The sequence below is a fragment of the Lepisma saccharinum genome, chromosome 16, assembly GCF_977018435.1.
Source record: "Lepisma saccharinum chromosome 16, izLepSacc3.1, whole genome shotgun sequence".
Lineage (NCBI taxonomy): Eukaryota > Metazoa > Arthropoda > Insecta > Zygentoma > Lepismatidae > Lepisma > Lepisma saccharinum.
This window is the reverse complement of record NC_139244.1, coordinates 41,958,839-41,978,654: the sequence shown is the minus strand read 5'-3', so window position 1 is coordinate 41,978,654 and position 19,816 is coordinate 41,958,839. Positions and strand designations below refer to the sequence as shown.

Here is a 19,816-nt window from a genome sequence, read left to right as displayed (position 1 = left end):
ACAAATTTTAAAGACTAAACCAAAACACATCACTCAAGAAGTTTGTGAGAACAACTACAAAAACATTCTGATGATAAAAAAACTAAATGACTTATCGCCACTTTTGCTTTTTGATCTAAAATATTTTTAGATTTCTGTAGTGTTGCGTCAGTAAATAAACTGTAGATTTTGTGTTTGAGTTTATTTTCCATTTTTTCACTTGATTTTTCATTATTTAGTGACAAACTATGATATGAAAATGCTCCAAAGATGAACATTACCATATGTACCCTCTTTTTATTGTGTACCTTTTAGGGATGGTAGCTGTATTTACCCCTACACAAGCACCCTATCCCTGAAATCGGGTGCACCACCTGCAGATGGAATTGTTGGGGAATGATTTGGGAAAAAAGGGGGAGATCCTTCCTAAATTTTGTACAGAACTGCCACTGAACAGTGATAGTGGACCAACTTTGATAAAATTTGAGCCCACAAAACACCTTCTCTTTACAGTCATGCATATTGCAAGAGCTGTCACCCTGATGCCCCACACATAAGCTACCAGGTGGCATGTGGTATGAATCCAAACTTGGAGACAATCTAACCACCAGTGTAGCTATAACAATCATATCTTTACTGCACTATCCCTAAAAAAGTTCATGGAAAAACAACATTCATTTTAAGTATCTTCGGAAATTGTGTGGGTAAAATAGTATTAGCATTCAATAAATGTATACATTTGGTTGAACAGAAAACAAAATACACCAAAGCTGATCAAAATGCTCAATGATGTAAATTTTTGTCAGTGACCACTTCTCGGATACTTTACATATTGGCTCACATCAAATTTGAAACAAAAACATTTTTTTAGTTGTTCTGATTTACTCAGACAAGAAGAAAGTTTTTATTTGTATGTATGCATCAAAATTCCTTTCTTAGACTGACTGACTGGGGTTGTGAAGTACCACCCTAAATTGCTTGACATGTATGAATTGTATTGGGCACATTCACTTAACTAAATGTAATTTAATTTTAGACTATATAGTTGACCAGGAGAAAGAGTGGTTGGAAGAAGAAGAAGAAAAATACCAAAGAATGATGCGGTTCGAAGAGCAGAAACAGTTTCTGAGACCATCTGATTTGAAGGGACACATACCAGTTCTCTCATATGAAGGAATCACTGATGTAAGTATTTGACAATGCTAGAAGGATAGCTCTGATGAGTGACACACGAAAGGAAATCTCCACACTGAACTCATATTTATGAATAAGTTACAAATGGTCCATGTAGCCAGTCATCTTACATATAATACAATTATTAACAATTTTCGTTTCTTTAGTGAATAAGTTTCTTTATTCTGTTCAACGTTTCAATGTACTATACATACATCATCTTCTTGAAAGAGAATAATATGCCAAGTATCACATGTGTACAGTCATGGACACTTCTTGGTTGACACAGTTTACTTCCAATGGGATTCTTACAACCCAGAAGTGTCCATGACTGTACAATCTAACTTTTTTCGAGGGATTCTGGCTGAAAGTATACCATGAAATTTGTGACGAAGTGTGTAGAATTTTCACTACTGTACTTGGTTTGTTTCATGCATGGTTTCGGAGGTTCATTCTGTTTCCATCTCCAGGGCAGTGTATTGTGTCATGGTCACCTGTAGGTAGGCTCTCCCCAAATGCACAATGCGTATGGAGAAAACAATCAGTGTGAGTGGTAATACCTGGAAGAATTATTTAGCTGTGGCCAAGGCTCCACCTTGTGTAGTAGTCCGGACAAGTAGACTTGGCATGATGACATGAATCAGGGTGCCACCAAAGGGTTGCGGAAACATGGGTATGTATAGAAAACCAAGTACAGTGGTTACATGTCCAAGCAATCCATCATGAATCAGCCTCCACTCAACAGTTACAAAGATGTATCAAATTTGTATTTTTTTTGTTTGTGTGTTTTCTTCCATTTTTTTACTTCCTCTAGTTAATCATGATAATGTGGATGAATGATGAAATAGAGGATGAGTAGAGGCACATATTTTTGGTAAATAAATAAGCAAAATTTCGGTACAAGAACAGAGTCGATTCGGATTCAAAAGTTTAAATAATAAAAAAAAAATAATTAAATATTGGTGTTATGGTGGTGAAAAATTGGATCAAAATTGGTATGTAAAAATGAGATTTTGTTTTGAAAAAAGTGAATATAATCCTAAATTTGATTTAAAAACTGCACTTATTTCACAAAATAAACATATCCCTTTTAATAGTACATTTACGTAGTTAACAGAGAATTAAGTATATTCCTGTATAAAGGGTCCATTTTTGATTCTCAAATACTTACAGCAAAATTAATCAATTTTCCGTGAATTGCATAACTTGCAGGATAATTCAGACTTCAGAAAGTGTCTCGGTAAATAAACACTTAATTTAGTTTTAAAGAGTCTATTTCGCATTTTGCAGTTAATTTCGTGACAAAACAGGGTAGGAAAATGCACCTCACACCTTTCTGAAACATGAAAAATGAACATTACAATGTGTTATTTCACATTTTCATCAAAAACGAAATATGCATGCCTCGAATGATGAGACATGCAATAAAACATCTACTCTCCTACCTACCTAGAATTCATCACTCACCATTTCATTCTCATTGTTGCAAGTAACCCAGAGGTGCAAAAGAAAAAGCAATGTAAAATAGCTATTAAAAGTATAGAAAAGTAATACACTGACCATGTGTCACCAAATGAAAAGCTGCTTTGTAGGAACTGACTGAAGGAACTGTTGCACCCAGGAGTAAAATAATAGTGATTATTAGGGAACGGAACTTTATGTTCTAAAAAACTCAGAAATATTTATTTTTTATGTGTCATAAATGTTGAAAATATGTGATAAAAACAGGAAAATATGTGACAAAAATAAAAACATTTGGTAACAAAAACAAACTATAACATGCATTTTAAACACCTGAAATTAGTTTCTAAATGATTACCTCTTAGCGACCTATTTTTTGGAAGAGTTGTAGTGGATCACCATAATTTTTTCCAAATTCTCCATTGTAAATCTGTGACGATTATCTCTAAAAAGCATTTATATTGTGAGAAAGATCGCTCCACGTCACAAGAAACAATTCTTGCATATTTGAAGCACGAAATGTCACTAACGCTGAAGTTTTCCAAAGCTTCCTCTTCCTCTACTTCACCTCCTTCCAAAACACATGCAATTTGGCACAATGTTTGAAAACCTTGGTTTTTCCCCAAAAGTTCTGTACATTTAGACATTTAGATCCAGTGAGTTCTTTCAGTTTCGTTTCTACTATACGGACTTTACCAATGGAAGCTGCCAAAGTGTTCGCGGACGATTCAAGCTTTCATATGGAATTAGAGAGAATGGACAGGTTTGTTGAGATGTATGCCAATTCTACTTTTAAGGAGGGCTCCATCAACAGTTCTTGCAGAATTCTTCTTTGTCGAGATCATTTACAACAGATACAATTTTTTTCAAAGTTCTGGGCATAACATCTGCATCGCGTAACTACAGGTGTAGGGGGAAGGGGAACCTCAGGACATTTTTGTTTAAAAATGTCTATTCTTCTAGGCGACTTGATAAAAACTTTCTTCCCATTTGAAACCAGTTTATCGACATTGGGAAAAAGAGCTCTTATCTTTTCACATATTCTATGCAACGCATGCGCGACACATGTAACGTGCACCATTTTGGGGTAGCTAACGGGAAGACCACTGCATGTAAGCTGCAGCATCTGTCAAGAGAAGAACATTGTCAAATTTTATGCCTTCTGGCCACAATAGCTGCACTGCTTCATTAAAAAGCCTTGCTATCGTTACGTGTAGCCAGCCCCAGCTACTCACAGCTATTTTTTCCCAATAGGATCGTAGGCGAGGTACCAGAAGTCTGCCAGCGAGGGTGCTCAAAGACAAAACAAACCTAGCACTCTCGATATGAAAGAGGTGGGGAGAATAAACATTTTTCCTTCGAGGATTTCGAGGTAGATGAAGTCAATGAGCGATTTTATGTATTTAAAATGAAAATTCGCAAAATATGTATTTACATACGGAAAACTGGAAAATATGTGTTTTTATGTAAAATAAAATTTGCTGTGTTGACATATAAGGCTATGATCAGAATTTTTGCAAAAATGAGGGTCTCTATCTTATCGCAGAAAAAACATTTATTTACCTGAAGTTCCTTTCCCTAGTGATTATATACCAGTTCAGGAGTCAGCCTTTTATTGATAAGGACTCACAGGTACACTTGTTGCCAATTGAATACAGCAGAACCTTGATATTACGTTTTTCAAGGGACTAAGTTGAAAAAAACTTAAAATGCAGGAAAATGTAAAATCAAGGAAAATCTATTTTGCCATGTTACAAGGTGGATTAATTTAAATCAGTTGATTTTTTTAAAAAAGAATCACTGATTTAAATCACTTTAAATAAATAATTTATAGAATAATGTACGTAAGGATTTTGTAGATGTCAGTCACTTTTGGTGAAAGTGCATTAATCTCATAATCATTTAATGGTGTTTATTAGTCTCAAAGGACAAAATATATGTACTTACGGTGTGAAGCTCATACGAAAGGAAATGTAATATGTAAAATGTAAACGCCCTTAAATTTCTCTTGATTTAAAATTCAATAATTTTTATAGGCAAAAATAGCAAACATTTTGTGTAGAATAATATACATAATAATCATGTTAAACCATAAATAATGTCATTATCATTAAACTGTAAATAAACATGGCAGCTGATATTTTGCAAATTATCATTATAAAAATTGCCAAAATTCAGCTACGAAGACTAGAGAAATTATTTTAAGTTACAATTATATAGTACATCCAGAATGTTTTATATTCACAGGAAGAAAAGTTACTGAAATTATTATAGTTTCATTAACACATTCAACAAACATTTCCGTAGTAGGTTCATATTTGCAGTATCAGGAACAGAAAATATGTATATTTTAATATATTTTTTTTACTTGCTTTAATCAAACTGTTCAAATATTTTACAGGGCTGTTTACTAGAAAAAAGCCTTCCTACAAAAACGATACAAGCAATTTTGAATTATTTTTTTAAAAAAAAAAAATCAGTTTAAACCCATCCACATACCATTGAAATGCCAATTTTTTTGCTATGAAATACCATTTAAATTTAGCCATTTCCCGTGATGGTTGCACAGGAAGACAAGATGTCAAATATTGTAAAAACTATCCAAGCAATTTATGTGAACATTTTATATATTGAAGTGAAAGTACAGTAATAAGTATGAACATTTGCATTTTACTTGAAAAATAAATAGAATTAAAGCATTCCGGCATGTGTAGTGCTACTTTGCACTTTTCATACTCCCAATGGCTGCTCGACTTCTTCTTGTGTGTTGCACATACCTTACATTGTCTTGAGGGATTCTGCTTGATAGGATTTGGAGGGATTTGTTGGGGGAAGTGTGTCCAATTACCACACTGCAGTCATAAGGGTGAATCACTGGAAGGGCAGCCTCTCCAGGCATATTCAGGTAATACGAGTTCCTCCAGCATTTGCTCAATCACCAAAAGTCTGAATTGATTGAACTTGAGTCCCTTATTAGATGACCTAATTTTCTTATACATTACATAGGCATTATAAAATGCCAAATCCAACATGTAGAAGAAGAGTTTCTTGTATGCTTTCAGGTAGCGACGCATAATGGGAAATGAAGCCAGTTGCTGATCCATTCTATCCACCCCACCCATCCCCTTGTTGTATTGAATCACTGCTTGAGATTTCTGAATGATTCCCCTGTTTTTCTTTGCTGTGTTTGTCATGTGTGTATTATCATGTATAGTTGACAACATTAAAACTGACTTCCTATCCATCCACTTGATGGCTATGATGTTATGACTGAACATGCCTATGGCCTCATTTTTTTCAGTTTCTTATTTTTTAAGTCTTTTGGCATTTGTTTCCTGGTAAGACGGACAGTGCCCACAACATTTGTTTTTGCCTGTAATAGTTTGGTGCAGCCATGTCGGCCCGCGAGGCCGAAACATGCCCTCTCAATAAAGACGATATTATTATTATTATTTAAAAAAAAACGAGGCCTGCGACCTGCAACATCCCTCATTGCGGCCCACCCTGGCCCCATGAAAATTTCATGCATGCAGGACTATTTGTATATTTGTAGTTATCCTGCTTTTCCTTTTCTCATGAAACAAGCCTCGACTCATTCGACCTTCACCAGATTGACCTATTTTCCCTACCTGCGTACATTCTTGCATTCCATGAAGGGGTAGCTGTGGCATCGATTAAGCAAGTAGATAGACAGGTTGCTTCTGAAGTACAAAAATATCTTGCTGGCTGGGGGAGGGAAGCATGCATACTTTCTGTCGCCTATGAGTCAGTTTCTTGATTGGGAAGGGTTTGTCTCAAAGGAAAGTTTGTTTCTGTTAAAGTTTCAGACAACCATGTCACTGTCTAAGCCTTGCGGTAGTAAGAAAATAACTATTGAAGAAGGATGCAGAATTTTTCAAGGGAAATGGGAGATTGCTTATTTCTGTTGTGAAGTGCGTGGAAAGATCACATGTTTAATTTGTGGTCAAAATGTAAGTGTGCCAAAGGAGTATAACATAAGGTGACACTATGATTCTCATTGTTCTAAATATGACCAGTTTCAGGGTAAAGTACGAGAAGACAAGTTGGAACTTAAAATTGGGACTCACTAAACAACAATATGTGTTCACGAACGTACAGTGAAGGAGTAGTGAAAGCTAGCTATGTAGTGGCAGAACTGTTGGCTAAACATCCAAAGTGCTTCACCGAAGGTGAATTCATGAAAGAGTGCATAGTGAAAACCGTGGAAATTTTGTGCCCTGAAAAAGTGAACTCATTCAAAAACATTTCTTTGTCACGAAATACAGTTGCAGAGACGATTGATGACTTAGCAGGCGATATAAACCAACAACTGAAAACTAAAATTGCTGTTTTGTTGCATTTTCGCTCGCAATAGACGAAAGCAGTGGCGTGCCCAGGATTTTCGAAAGGGTGGGGTTTTGGACACCATTTCTGGTAGTCATCTCTCATTTTGCCATATTTTCCTAGCTTTGACATTCTTTTTTTTTTTTAGGAATACTGAGTCAAATGGGGGGGGGGGGGTTATGACACCCACCAACACCCCCTTGGGCATGCCACTGGATGAAAGTAAGGATGGGTGTGGAGTAGCTCAGTTGGCTGTATTCATTCGTGCATGTGATTCTCATCTCATTCTGACAGAAGAACTGCTTGATGTGATTCCTCTCCGTGACACAACAGGAGAAGATATTTTCAAAGAAGTGGAAGCCATTTTGCAAAGATACAGTCTTCCCATATCAAAGTCAGTTTGCGTTGCTACAGATGGAGCTTCGGCAATGACAGGATATCATTCCGGGTTTGTAGCTATACTACACAACAAGCAGATTACAATTTCACCTGGCAGTAAGTTTCACCATTTTCATTGTATTATTCATCAGGAAGTTCTTCGTTCAAAAGTTTTAAAAATGGATCATGTGTTAAATTTTGTAGAAAGGACTTAAATTTCATTCGTTCACATGGACTTAATCAATGGCAGTTTGCGTCATTTCTTAGTGACATTGAATGTGAGTTTCAAGGTTTGCCTTATTATGCGGAGGTTGACTGGCTTTCTTGCCACAAAGTTTTGCAACCATTTTGGCAGCTACGTGAAAAAATCAAAATCTTTTTGGAAATGAAAGGTCAGCAGCCGGATTTGCTTTCTGACGTCAGTTGGCTTCTATATTTGGCTTTCTTGGTAGATATAACGAGGCATTTAAATAATCTGAATTTGAAACTTCAGAGGAAAGATCAGATTGTTTCTTCAATGTATGACAATGTTAAGGCTTTTAAATTGAAATTGAAACTTTGGGTAAATCAACTGTGTACAAATAATTTCAATCATTCCCAAACTTGTCAGGAATATCAAAGGTCAATTTGTAAACCTGATTTAAGCCAATATTCGTCCAATGTAAAAAATACTGCTCGATGAAGACTTCAAAGAGTGCGAAGAGAAATTTTCCTTGTTTACTGCTCCCTTTTCTTTCGATGCTGCATGCGCAAGTCCCGACCTTCAAAAGGAACTCATTGAATTACAATGCGACTCAGTATTAAAAGAGAAATATTATGAGGTGGGTGTTCCTAAATTTTTCTCATATTTCCCACAGCAGTATCCTCGATTGAGTCATTTTGCTCCTGGAATTTTAGCGATGTTTGGTAGCACTTACCTTTGTGAACAATTGTTCTCCATCATGAAGATTAACAAAACAGCCAAACGATTAAGAATGACTGACAATCATCTGTTGTCTGCATTAAGAGTCTCCTGCTCACAAAAACATAATGCGGACATCGAGAAAATGGTTTCTGAAAAAAGGTGTCAAATCTCTGGGAAACGAAACTAAACGGTTTCTTGCCACAAAGGTTTGCACAATTGCAACCAATTTATAATCAAAACAAACGTGTAAAGTGGTATCACTGACTATGAAAAGATATGTCAGTTTAATTTTATTTCAATAAAATACATAAAGATTATTATAATTAGATTATTTTTCAATTATACATTTTTCATAATCATTCAATTCTAAGAAGAGTGGTATTTGAAGGGTGGATTATGTTTTTTGCATCCCCTTCAGTTGTTAATTGTTGGTAATAACTAACCAAGAACCAACCGATACTGGAAAGACTTGATACGAGTCATTCTGTTGAAAGGTATGGTTTCAGGGTGTCCCTGTGCAAAGACACATCTAGACTAAGTTGTTCCTATAGCCTTCTATTGTACCCCTGACTAAACATCTGCCGTTCATATTTACGATAAATTCATCTTTACATCATGTGGTTTACATTACATCTCTCATGTTATTATTCGTGCCAGAATAGTTATCACATCGAGTTACGACACACGGGATCCTGGGTTCAAATCCCCACAACTGGTAATCCTTCAAATACCTCAGTGATTTTAAGCAGTGCTTTTTATCTGGGTAAAAAGGTACCGGTACCCTTCAACTTCGTTCGTGATTGTTATTGCGTTCATCATTTGAACTACTCAAAATATTTTGGTATGTTCATAAATGATTCTTTTATTCTCACCTGTAACAAGGTGCCGGTATGGTGTACCTTTGCTTTTCGTCAGAAAGAAAGCACTGGTTTTAAGTCATACAATTACCAGATGCAGACTATATCTCATGTGCTTTGTAATTTGAAGCTGTCACAAAGTGTATTCTTTGCTTGTTTATTGTTAGTTGTTAATTTATATCTTGGAGTATGATTTATTTCTATTGACTATTGATGTTGTTTTCAACTCTACTTTACGCACAGATAGGCTAATCGGGACGACCTACAGTGTGATCCGAACGAATATGTGCCTCCACCGGGTGTTCAACCCGAGACCCTTGATTACAAGCTGACTTCTTATCACTACGCCACTGAGGAGGTAATAATGTAACAGCCATCTCTCTCAACGAGAGGGAGAGGGGAAACTTTTTTGTGTTAACTGTTACACACATGTTCATTGAATATTTTTTATTAATTTTGTAAGTCTCTAGGAGGGGGGGGGGGGCCTCTTAAGTTTAGACTTCAAGGGGTTGGTGTTCGAGATGTGCGGCCCGGAGAGTTTTAACGTTATCGTTATGCAGCCCGGCTTATGAATTGAGTTTGACATGGCTGGTTTAGTGCACAAGACAGGAGATGTGTACCAATTATCAATGAACAATGTATAACCATTATGAAGGAGAGGTTCCATTGGTTCAAGAACAACTGATTCATGTTCAGGTACCCTTTCACTTGTAACTTTCTTACCTGTGTATATTCTGAACTGGTGGCAGTAGCCAGTGGAAGATTCACATAATTTGTAATATTTAACATCAAATCTAGCCCTCTTGCTTGGATTAAATTGAATAAATGAAAGTCTACCCCTACATTTCACAAGTCTTTCATCAATAGCAATGTCCTGCTCTGGTGTGTAAATTTGCTGAAACCTACTGTTTATGTATTCCAAGGGTTGCCTGATCTTTGCTAGTTTATCTTGTGTATTCACAGTGTCATTATTTACAAAATGTAAATACCTCATAATGCCCACAAATCTTTTGAATGGCATCACAGTGGCAAAGTATGGTGTTTCTGTGAGTTTTCTAATACTCTAGTAACTTTGAAGGCTTTCCTTCACTTGAAATTGAAGAACACACAAACAAATAAAATAAAGGCTTTTATTTCATCTGGTGTTGCTTCAAGCCATTTTGATTCATTACTGCTAGAGTCTACATTACCACCACCTTCCAAAGTGTTAATTTGGGCAAATGGATTCCAAAAACTTGTCCTGAAGGAATTTTTTTAGTACGCCACATCCTCTGGGATTAACACCCAATGAACGTAGAACAATGTTATTGAAACCAGGTTTACCCGAGAATACTATTTTCCTAGGAATTTCGTTTTGATCACACACATCTGTCCATTTCCATTCCTCGGCCTTTTGTTTTTTTTTCTGCCACAGCCACCTCTTCCTCACATTCACTATATTCACTACATTCTTCACTTTCACTTTCACAAAATGAATTGCTGTGTTCATCTCCACTTCCAAAATCCACATTTTCCTCTTCATCTCTATTGAAAAGCAACTTTTCAATCGCAGAATCTTCTACAACATTCTTACGCGACATGTTTGCAAGACATAACAAATGTTTACTTGAGAAATTACTGAACAAAACACGCTTGAAATGGTATGAAAACTTAGCAGCACAAACATACACGTCATAGATTCGGAAGATCATACAACCTCTGCCATCTATTGGCAGAAAAAGAAACTACGTGATGAAAATCGGGAACCCATCGATTCGACGATAGGTATGGCAAGCGAACATCCAGACAGGTCGTCGATTCGATGACTAGGTATGCGGATTGGTTAAAAAAAAAAGAAATCCGATATCAATTAAGAAAATCATCAAGAATGATTTTTAATAAAAATCATTATTTTTATCCACTCTGCTATGTTGGGACCATCAAGATTGAATGTATAATACGGAATATGTAAAAACCGGGGTTCCACTGTACAATCAACGGCAAAGATAAGGTAAGCAAATTGTCCACTGGTATTTTCATTACTTTTTTATTCTACATCCTGTGTTGTTTTAATGAAACTATGTTTGTTCGAAGCAGGCATTGTTCTCTGCTTATTGACGTCTTTATTTCAATTCATTGTCATCACATTGTGTAATTCAGACCAAATGAAAATGGTGGTGGACAATTCGCCTACTATTTCTTTCGCCGTTGAGTGTACTATATTGTCGTATGTCCATCTACACTCCACTTTATGTCCAGATTCATCACTTTGGAACATAACGCATTAACATGTATGGAACACGATAACATCATCAACTTATTTCTGACAAAAATTGGAGATACGACAAATTAAGCTTGGCAGCAAATTGAGGAAAGTTTGTTCATTTAAGGCCACAGGTAGAGCTTCCTTCCTACTAGTTTACCAGTAAAGTTCTTGGAAATTGAACTGAAGTGCTGTATCTGGAATATAACTAGTATGTAGGTATTTTTTTTAAAATATTTTCCTTATCATGATTAATCTAAAGAAGTAGGAAAGTGATGTAAACTAAATACAGCATTACATACCTCTGTGATAATGATTTTTCATTGTTTGTATTAATTTTAGCTATGTACAGAGATTTGTATACTTCTTGCAGATGGATTTCCTGCTAAAAACATCTTTAAAGTATAAAAAACACGTAGAGGAACTGAAGAAATTAGAAGAGGAGGAACAAAAGACTCAAGAGAGTGTTAAACCTCCTTCTGTAAAGGTGAGTCGCCATTCTGTTGGGGACAGTTGTGTGTACAGGGTACATAAATGTATGCAAATATTGAGAAAACTCCACAGAGGAATTCTATGTTATTTACTTTCTCAAGGATATGAAATTCAGCCAATGCCAATAACCGATATTAAATGCCAAACATTCCATGAAGACTTTGACTATGTACTCATTGATTGCAAATTGGCAGACAGCAATTTATGGAATGAATTAAGCCAATTTAGACGAAAGCATTTCCTTTAACATTTTTGCTAGCATAAATGCTATGTAAATGCTTCCAAAAATCTTATGGCAGATAGCACTTTACATGCAAGCATTTCATGTAACTTTTCGGCTAGCTTTTGTGATTACAATGTATAACATATACAGCATGAAAGGCATGTCGTGTTACACCATCTATGCTGAGTGCACGGTGTTTACATTTGAAGAAAACTAAAATGTTATACCATACGTGTACAGCAAATGTTGTGAGGTATGTATTTAAGCAGCACCATAGTTTTGTACCTAATAACGGTTTATACGAAACTTTATTCCTCTCGATTGAATAATTATTGGCTAGTAAACATGTGAAGTAATACATTGTTTACATCTCACGTGGCCGCCATTAAATATGCACTCATGACCTAGAGGTCTCTTCTGATTGGTTATGCTACGGAAATAGGATGGGTTTGTAAGGTTCCTCTCTCCCTTCATTTCATTTCCTCCAATTCCAGGGGAGTCCTTTCAGGGTTGCTAATATTCATATCAGCATATATCCACAGGTGAATAACTAGGAAGAGCGACGCATAGCGTTACGCATTATTAGGAAGGAAAACATAACTTGCGGCATGCTGATGAGGGAAAATGCTCAAAATCAAAATAAAACAAACACCATCCATCCTTTTAAGAGTCAACATAGCTTAGCTGCATGCCTGGGGAGAGACCTGCGCTCGATCGCCAGCTCTAAACTTCGAAGGAGACGAAGAAAGTGAACGGAAACATCCATCGCGACACTTTAGGCTGCTCTCATACTGAACTAGGCTTCGTGGCGGTTCCTCTCTCAAACCTTTAGGCCACCCTCTGTCGTCAGCGTCCTCCAGCATAAATCGCCTTCTAAAAATTATACTATTGCATCTATAACATTAAAAAAAAAATCACGAAGACAAAGCATCCATCCTCATCTTTATCTTCCTACTTCCTTCACATCACCTTTCATATTCAATTTCATCTGTTTCTTCACCTCGGCTAAACTCAGTGGGCTAATGGGATGCTCTGACCCCTCTCAGGTATGAGTATGGTGATAGAAATACATGGGATATGAGGCTTCAACTGTTATGTACTAAATCATTTGACAGGCTATGGAAAAGGGAGACTATATAAATCAACAACTTCTGTTTCTGAAGAAAGATCTGCATCTTCAGTAGGCTTCTTTATGGGCAATTCTTTTCCTGAAGATGGTTTATTTTTTAAGGTTCTTTCATAAATTTACATCTTAGTTACAGATCTCCATAAGCAAAGGAAGGAACAGATTTCCTTCTTATAATCAAATCTATGCAACTCTTGCAGTTTATTTACAGAATATGGATCAAGCTGTCATATCCGTTATATAAAGACGACCAGGCGCTTGCTTGGAACTTTATGAACGCTCCCTGATATAATGAAGCATAACTTTGACATGACTGGCGAAGGTTTTGAGTATTGATTCCGATTTAATATAAATTGGACATTATGGTCTGGCTTCAGATATGTGCAGAAGTACAAACTGCTATAATTCCTAAAATATTAGAGACTTCGACTTGATATCGTGTATGGCAACATGTTAGCATGTTCACAGGGCGAAACCTAACCATGCCAGATATCAATAATGAATAACCTGATAAATAAATAATAATCAAGGAGATGAAATAATCTAAACTTTTTCTTCCGTATGATGGCATGTTAGCATGCCCACAGGGCAAACCTACTCATACGGCAGAATAACATTAAGTCCTGTTGCTTTATGCAAAATTGAAAATATATTACGTATATTTCATATAAGTTTCGAAGAAATCAAACTGAATTATCACAAAAGTTGAAAGCAATCGGTAATTAACTTATTCTCATGCATGGTGACATGTTATCATGTCCACAGGGCGAACCTAACCATGCGTCAGAATAACAGTAAGTGCTGAGTCGAAATTTAACATCATTTTGTGAAGATATAATTTAAAATTTCAGAAAACTTCAAAATAAAGTTTAAATGAACTTATTCTTTCATATGGTGACATGTTAGCATGTCCACAGGGCGAACCTACCCATACGACAGAATAACTATGTCTCTAAGTTAATTTGAGAACGAAGACTGAGTTCTTGAACCCTCCCATAAAGGGAGCTGAGTATTTAAGATGTTAATCCAATGGAGTCTGTGATGAAAATGCCCCAGAATTAGGTTCCGAAGCTGTATTTATACCCTGCATGTCAAGCAGAGCACTTCCCGTGACACAAGAGATAAACATAGCTACAGCTGTGATATATATAATTAATTTGTGTATAATAGCAATATTTTAAAGATTAAACAGTATGTTCCATAAGGTTCATTTTTCTATGTCTAAAACAACAATTATGACCATTGAAGTTTCTATAATATTCTCTACTATAAAGTGGGCCTCCTCGATGCTGCAGTGGTAGTAGCGTCGTTGCCTTGTAATCAAGGGGTCCCGGGTTCGATACCCGGTGGAGGTACATAGTGGTTCGGATCCCACTTTAAAATTGTAGGTCCAGTCCCGATTAGCCTTAATGTGCATAAAGTGGACTTAAAACACCAAATCAACAACAATCTACTATAAAGTTGTCACATTCTTAAAGAAACTTCTTTCCAATGTCCGTAAGGCTTATATTTCAAATAACTTCAACTGAAATTTAGCTCTTATGGCTTTCATAACAGTTTGATTCTAAAACGGAAAACAACACATTTTTACTAATTGCCAACAATGAAAGATTTTGCTTTCATGAAGCTTGCAAATAACAAACACGAAACTCCCAGATGATCTAATTATGTAATTAGATCAACCCTCAAATATCTTAAATTATAAAGAGCAAAATGATTAAGAATAATATTAAACATGACCGAATCCTTGATATGGTTCGGGAGGATCATATCAGGTTCTATCCTTGAGAAATGCCATGGCATCTGAAATGCCATAAGATTTTTCACTTTACACGATAGCATTTTGGTCATGGCACAAATGTTAAGGAAAATGCTTTCGTCTAAAGCAGACCTTAGAAATCCAGAAAGTTCTTTCAAATTGCAATTGTTTAGAAATCTCTTGGGTCTGTGTGCATCTTGCTTGCGGTAAGTTGCCGATTACTGGAGGCAAAAATCAGTTGTGGAAGACTACAACTCTGGAACAATCATTTTTATTCACGATAGTAATCTTCCCCATGCATTCATATGACACTACAAACCTGTCAGCTAGACCTGTAAGATAGAAGCCATAAATGACGTGATCCATAATTTTAACTAGCTGTTACTGTGCCTTTCCCTGACCCGAGGTACCAACCAGAGAGCTGCCACATTCACTCTTGCCAGTATGCAATGACCATTGAAGTTAGGGATTTTATGACTTTGACCTGTGCATATCATCCACCAACATTCTGCAAATTCACTTCCTCCTATGTGCACATGGTCTTAATGGTGCTTTCACTTCTTTAACCCTCCTTCATCTGCATCCTCATAATAGCACAAACATCTTTCGTGGGGCACTGAGTGCACCCTAACCAATGTTATTTACATGAATTATCGATGTTGAATTACACTAGCACTTACTGGAAATATATATGAATGCAAAGATGTCCATTTAGAAAATTTTTATTAGCTATTAAAGGAAATAAACTATAAAAATATTGGAAAGTGTCTCATAGAATAACAAACTTAGACTCTTGAAGCAAATGCACCAAAACATTATTATAAAAATTATAAAAACTTCACCATATAATGCAAGAACTATAAAAGTAACTCACTGTTCATAAAATTTTCGAAGTCTTTTTCAGAATGAATTGAAAAAAAAAATAAGACTAAGAAAGAAACTATTTATTTCAAAATCTTACTGACTTGCAGAAAAAGTAATGAATTTTTGAAACACAACTCGAAAGAACTTCAAAAATATTTTTTAAATGTTCAAATTTCAATATTTTTCTCCTGCTTTTATGAGATCTACATAAAGAAAGGACATACTGACTCAAATAAAAGGAACTGAATGTTGTCGGTTTTCAATATCGTTATTTTGACAACTCTGACATTTCGTATGAGCGCTGCAATGATTTCTGCATGAAAATAATGCACTACGAACAACGTACCATGGTCTTTTTTCATCTACATCCATGGCTGGCGCGCCATGATTTAGTGTAGGAAACGTTCCTGCGTACAGTACGGAGTGCTGCCTAAGGGGGACTGATCACTTCAGAGGTATGTAAGCAACTGAAAGCATGCCAGAAAAAAGACACAAGCACCTCCATGTTTTCACGTGATTAGTGTAGATAGGTTACCTAGTGCTTTCCCATCCCGTATTGCACTGGTAAGGGAAAGAATTCAAAATTTCAAAATAGACAGCACTGAGTGTGCAGGTTAATGAGTATGTAACCAAATTACTACAATGTTTAGCTGCCCATGCAGTGACATGGGCAATTCTCTACCTCTGTAACATCTGGGTTTGAGTCCTGGTTTCAGCATAGGTGATCTTTTGCATGGGTGTCCCTGCATTAATATCATCTAATCATCTTTTATCATAGGGATTAGCATAAATGTGCAGAGAATGAGTTAAAATAAGAAAATTACTGATATAATCAGTGTGTCTAGGAGCTCTCACCAAGGGCCTCCCCGATGGCGCAGTAGTAGCGTCCTCGCCTTGTAATCAAGGGATCCCGGGTTCGATACCCGGTGGAGGCACAAGTGGTTCGGATTCCACTTTAAACTGTAGGTCCAGTCCCGATTAGCCTTACTGTGCATAAAGTGGACTTAAAACACCAACTCAAACCAAACCAAGCTCTCACCAAAACGTGAGGCAGAAGCCTGCTAAACAGTGATAATACCAAGTATTCATTAGATGTGAACATATTGTAAAGATGTGTTTTACACTTATAAGGCCAATTTTAGTAGAAAACAAATCAGCCATTTCCAGTCTGAAAGCTGGAAAACAGTGGCAGTGGGACGGAATGTGCTGAGCACACCTTACCCACTAAAGAGCTGCTTGGCAGGTCCTGGTCCTCAAATAAATGACCAGTTTTTTAGTTTAGATTTTGAGTCCATTTTTTTGCACATATAGACTAATTGGGACTGGACCTTCAATTTAAATCTGTATCTGAACCACTGCGTGGTTCTACCAGCTATCAAACCCCAGGCCCCTTGAATACATGACCCAGAAATTAACGGTTAATATACCATTACTGTTATCAGGGTTGCTACGCATCTGGAAAACCTGGAAAGCAGGGAAATGTCAGGGAATTTGGCTTGTCCGGGAAAAATCAGGTAAATGACAGGGAATTTTGCAGGTCGTCTGGAATTTATACGTGAATTTGGGTCTGCAAGAAAAGAAGTTGCAAAATGAACAAGCAGTTCACTTCCACATCTGGATTCGGTTCTTGTGATTCTACTCCCAAAGAAAAGATTCAGTTTAGAAACTTGTTTCTTTCATTCTTATGATTCTTAGTCTTGTGCAAAGTTATGGTTCCTTCGAATTTCTGTAATAAATTTTCACTTTTATAAAACTAGATATTAGAAAGAATATCAAAGTAAAACTTGCAGTTCAGATATCTGATTGATAACTAAAGTACGTACATCGACAATATGATCATAATTATCGGAAAGGTTGGTGAAGATGAGGTTATCGTGTATTATTTTATAGATCTTAGTCTTGTTGGCATTTCCTATAGAATTCCTATATGCAACAAAAATTTCTCCAGACGATGTGTACTTATAAATGTAAGCAAAAAGCAGCATTTTCTACGACACTATAAATCCGCTAGAAAATGAAAAATTGTGTGTGGTTTATGAACTTTTTCTGTTGTTTTTATATTGTGGAGATCTGTTATGCCTATACGCCTTCATGGAGTGGTGTTATGCACAGGGGAGCACTTTACTTTTTTTTTAACCTTTTTTGTTATGGTGAAACAATGTACCTCTGTTACCTTAGCCTGAAGGCTAGATGCATATGATTGTAGCACCCAATGCATTTGATGCCAATTGTAATTTTATAATTTACTCTTTGAATTTTCATGTGTTCTTGTGTGTGTGTGTGTACAATGAAATTTGCTAAAAAAAAAAAAGTTGTGAAAGTGAATATTCATAATATTTAACGAATTAATATATTTAATTGAAAAACACAAGGTTCAAAAGCAAAAATCATGATGATAAACATGTCTGGAAAAATTTCATTTTTGGACTGGAAAACCTGGAAATGTCAGGGAATTTCATAATCAAAAAATCGTAGCAAACGCTGTGTTATTCTAGTAACAGTTGTTAGTGCACTTCCCAGTTCAACATATTCCTTACTACAAATTCCATTTGTTTGCCAGAAACACATACTTTTCACAAAGGAACGATATTTGTAAAAAGTATGATGACACTGTTACTGACTGATATAATCACTATGAGTCAGTTGTTCATTTCCATCTGTTCAACAGATCCCAATGCATGTTTTGTTTCAATAGGATAAGAAGCAAAAGGGTAAAGAAGAAGGAGAGAAGGAAGGAAAAGCAAAGGGTGGAAAACAGGATAAGGGTGGGAAGACAAAGGGGAAAGGAAATGTAGATGTAGAACCTAAAGAAGAAACCAAGACACCAGAGAAAGAGGCTGTTGCAACAACACAAATAAGAGAGCAGAAGAGACTAGGGCAAGAATGGCGGAATTTCAAGGTGAGTCAGGCATATATATATATATAATATTTTTTTGCTGTAAGATAATCCCCAATCAGGCACCATCAGAGAATAATTCTTATTAGTACATGTTACTTATGATAAGAAATTCAGAAATTAATAATGTAGACTTATTTATATACTTATAATTTTCAACAATATCACTGTAAAATTTATTAATACTTATAGCTAGTAATTTGGTGAAACAAGAAATTTACAGACTCTATTGTACTTGTCAGTACAATATAATATAATATAATCGGATGCTGATATTCAGCTTATTCTGATTTTTATAAGTAATTGATGGAAATACAAAGAGCCATGGTAGTCTAGTCTGTAGGCCATCTGACTGCAATGCTAGAGACCCGGGTTCGATTCCCGGGGTGGATGATCTAAGGTTGGAATTTTTCTGACTTGTCCCTGCATAAAGCAGCTCTGGGGCTCACTCAGCCTCAAATCAATGGGTACCTGGGGGCAACCCTGGGGAGTAAAGGCAACTGGAGCATGGTGCTGATCACATCACCTTTAAAATGGTCTAGATCGAGAATATGTAGGGCCCTGCCCCCTATATACGCCTTCATGGCACGGTGCTATATGCACAGGGAACTTTATCTTTGCCAGTTGATGGAAATAAAATGCCATTTTCAGTATGCTACAAGAAATTCTGTTTACATATTATAAATATGTATAAAAATGTGCACTGGTACAGCAACAGTAGCATCAGAGTGACATGTTGCTTGTCACTTGCCTATAACTCAGACTAGGATGTTTTTACAAGAAGTGGGCATCATGTCACTTCGGTTTGTACGTTCAGCAAATGTTTTTCACAGACTGGGGAGGGGGTGAATAGTCGGATGTGTGCAGTATGTGAAAAAGAGTCACTTCTCATTTTGAACTTAAAATACAGGATGATGTAATACATGGTAAAGTTTTATGACATCTGCCTTTATTGGGACTACAAAGATTGAATGTAAAATGAGGGTTCCATTGATTTAGTTGTTAAGCACTTGATATGTGAATGGATTGGAATTTAAAATGACATGCTATTTTATTGCACATTATTGTTTTTCTATGGTTGCTTTCATGGCAGAGTGGTTAACATAACATGTTTCGAA

At 36.2% G+C, this 19,816-nt stretch overlaps 1 protein-coding gene across 2 annotated transcripts in view; it reads left to right on the top strand.

The window, feature by feature from the left end:
• The window catches only part of LOC146000434 (uncharacterized), a 127,885-nt gene that overhangs the window by 69,303 nt on the left and 38,766 nt on the right, over window positions 1-19,816 (top strand). For both annotated transcript variants that reach the window (XM_083138057.1, XM_083138056.1), the window contains 3 exons: window positions 1,016-1,164; window positions 11,712-11,825; window positions 18,498-18,701. In XM_083138057.1, coding sequence (XP_082994183.1) covers window positions 1,016-1,164; window positions 11,712-11,825; window positions 18,498-18,701 — 467 coding nt within the window. The remainder of the gene's footprint in view (window positions 1-1,015; window positions 1,165-11,711; window positions 11,826-18,497; window positions 18,702-19,816) is intronic.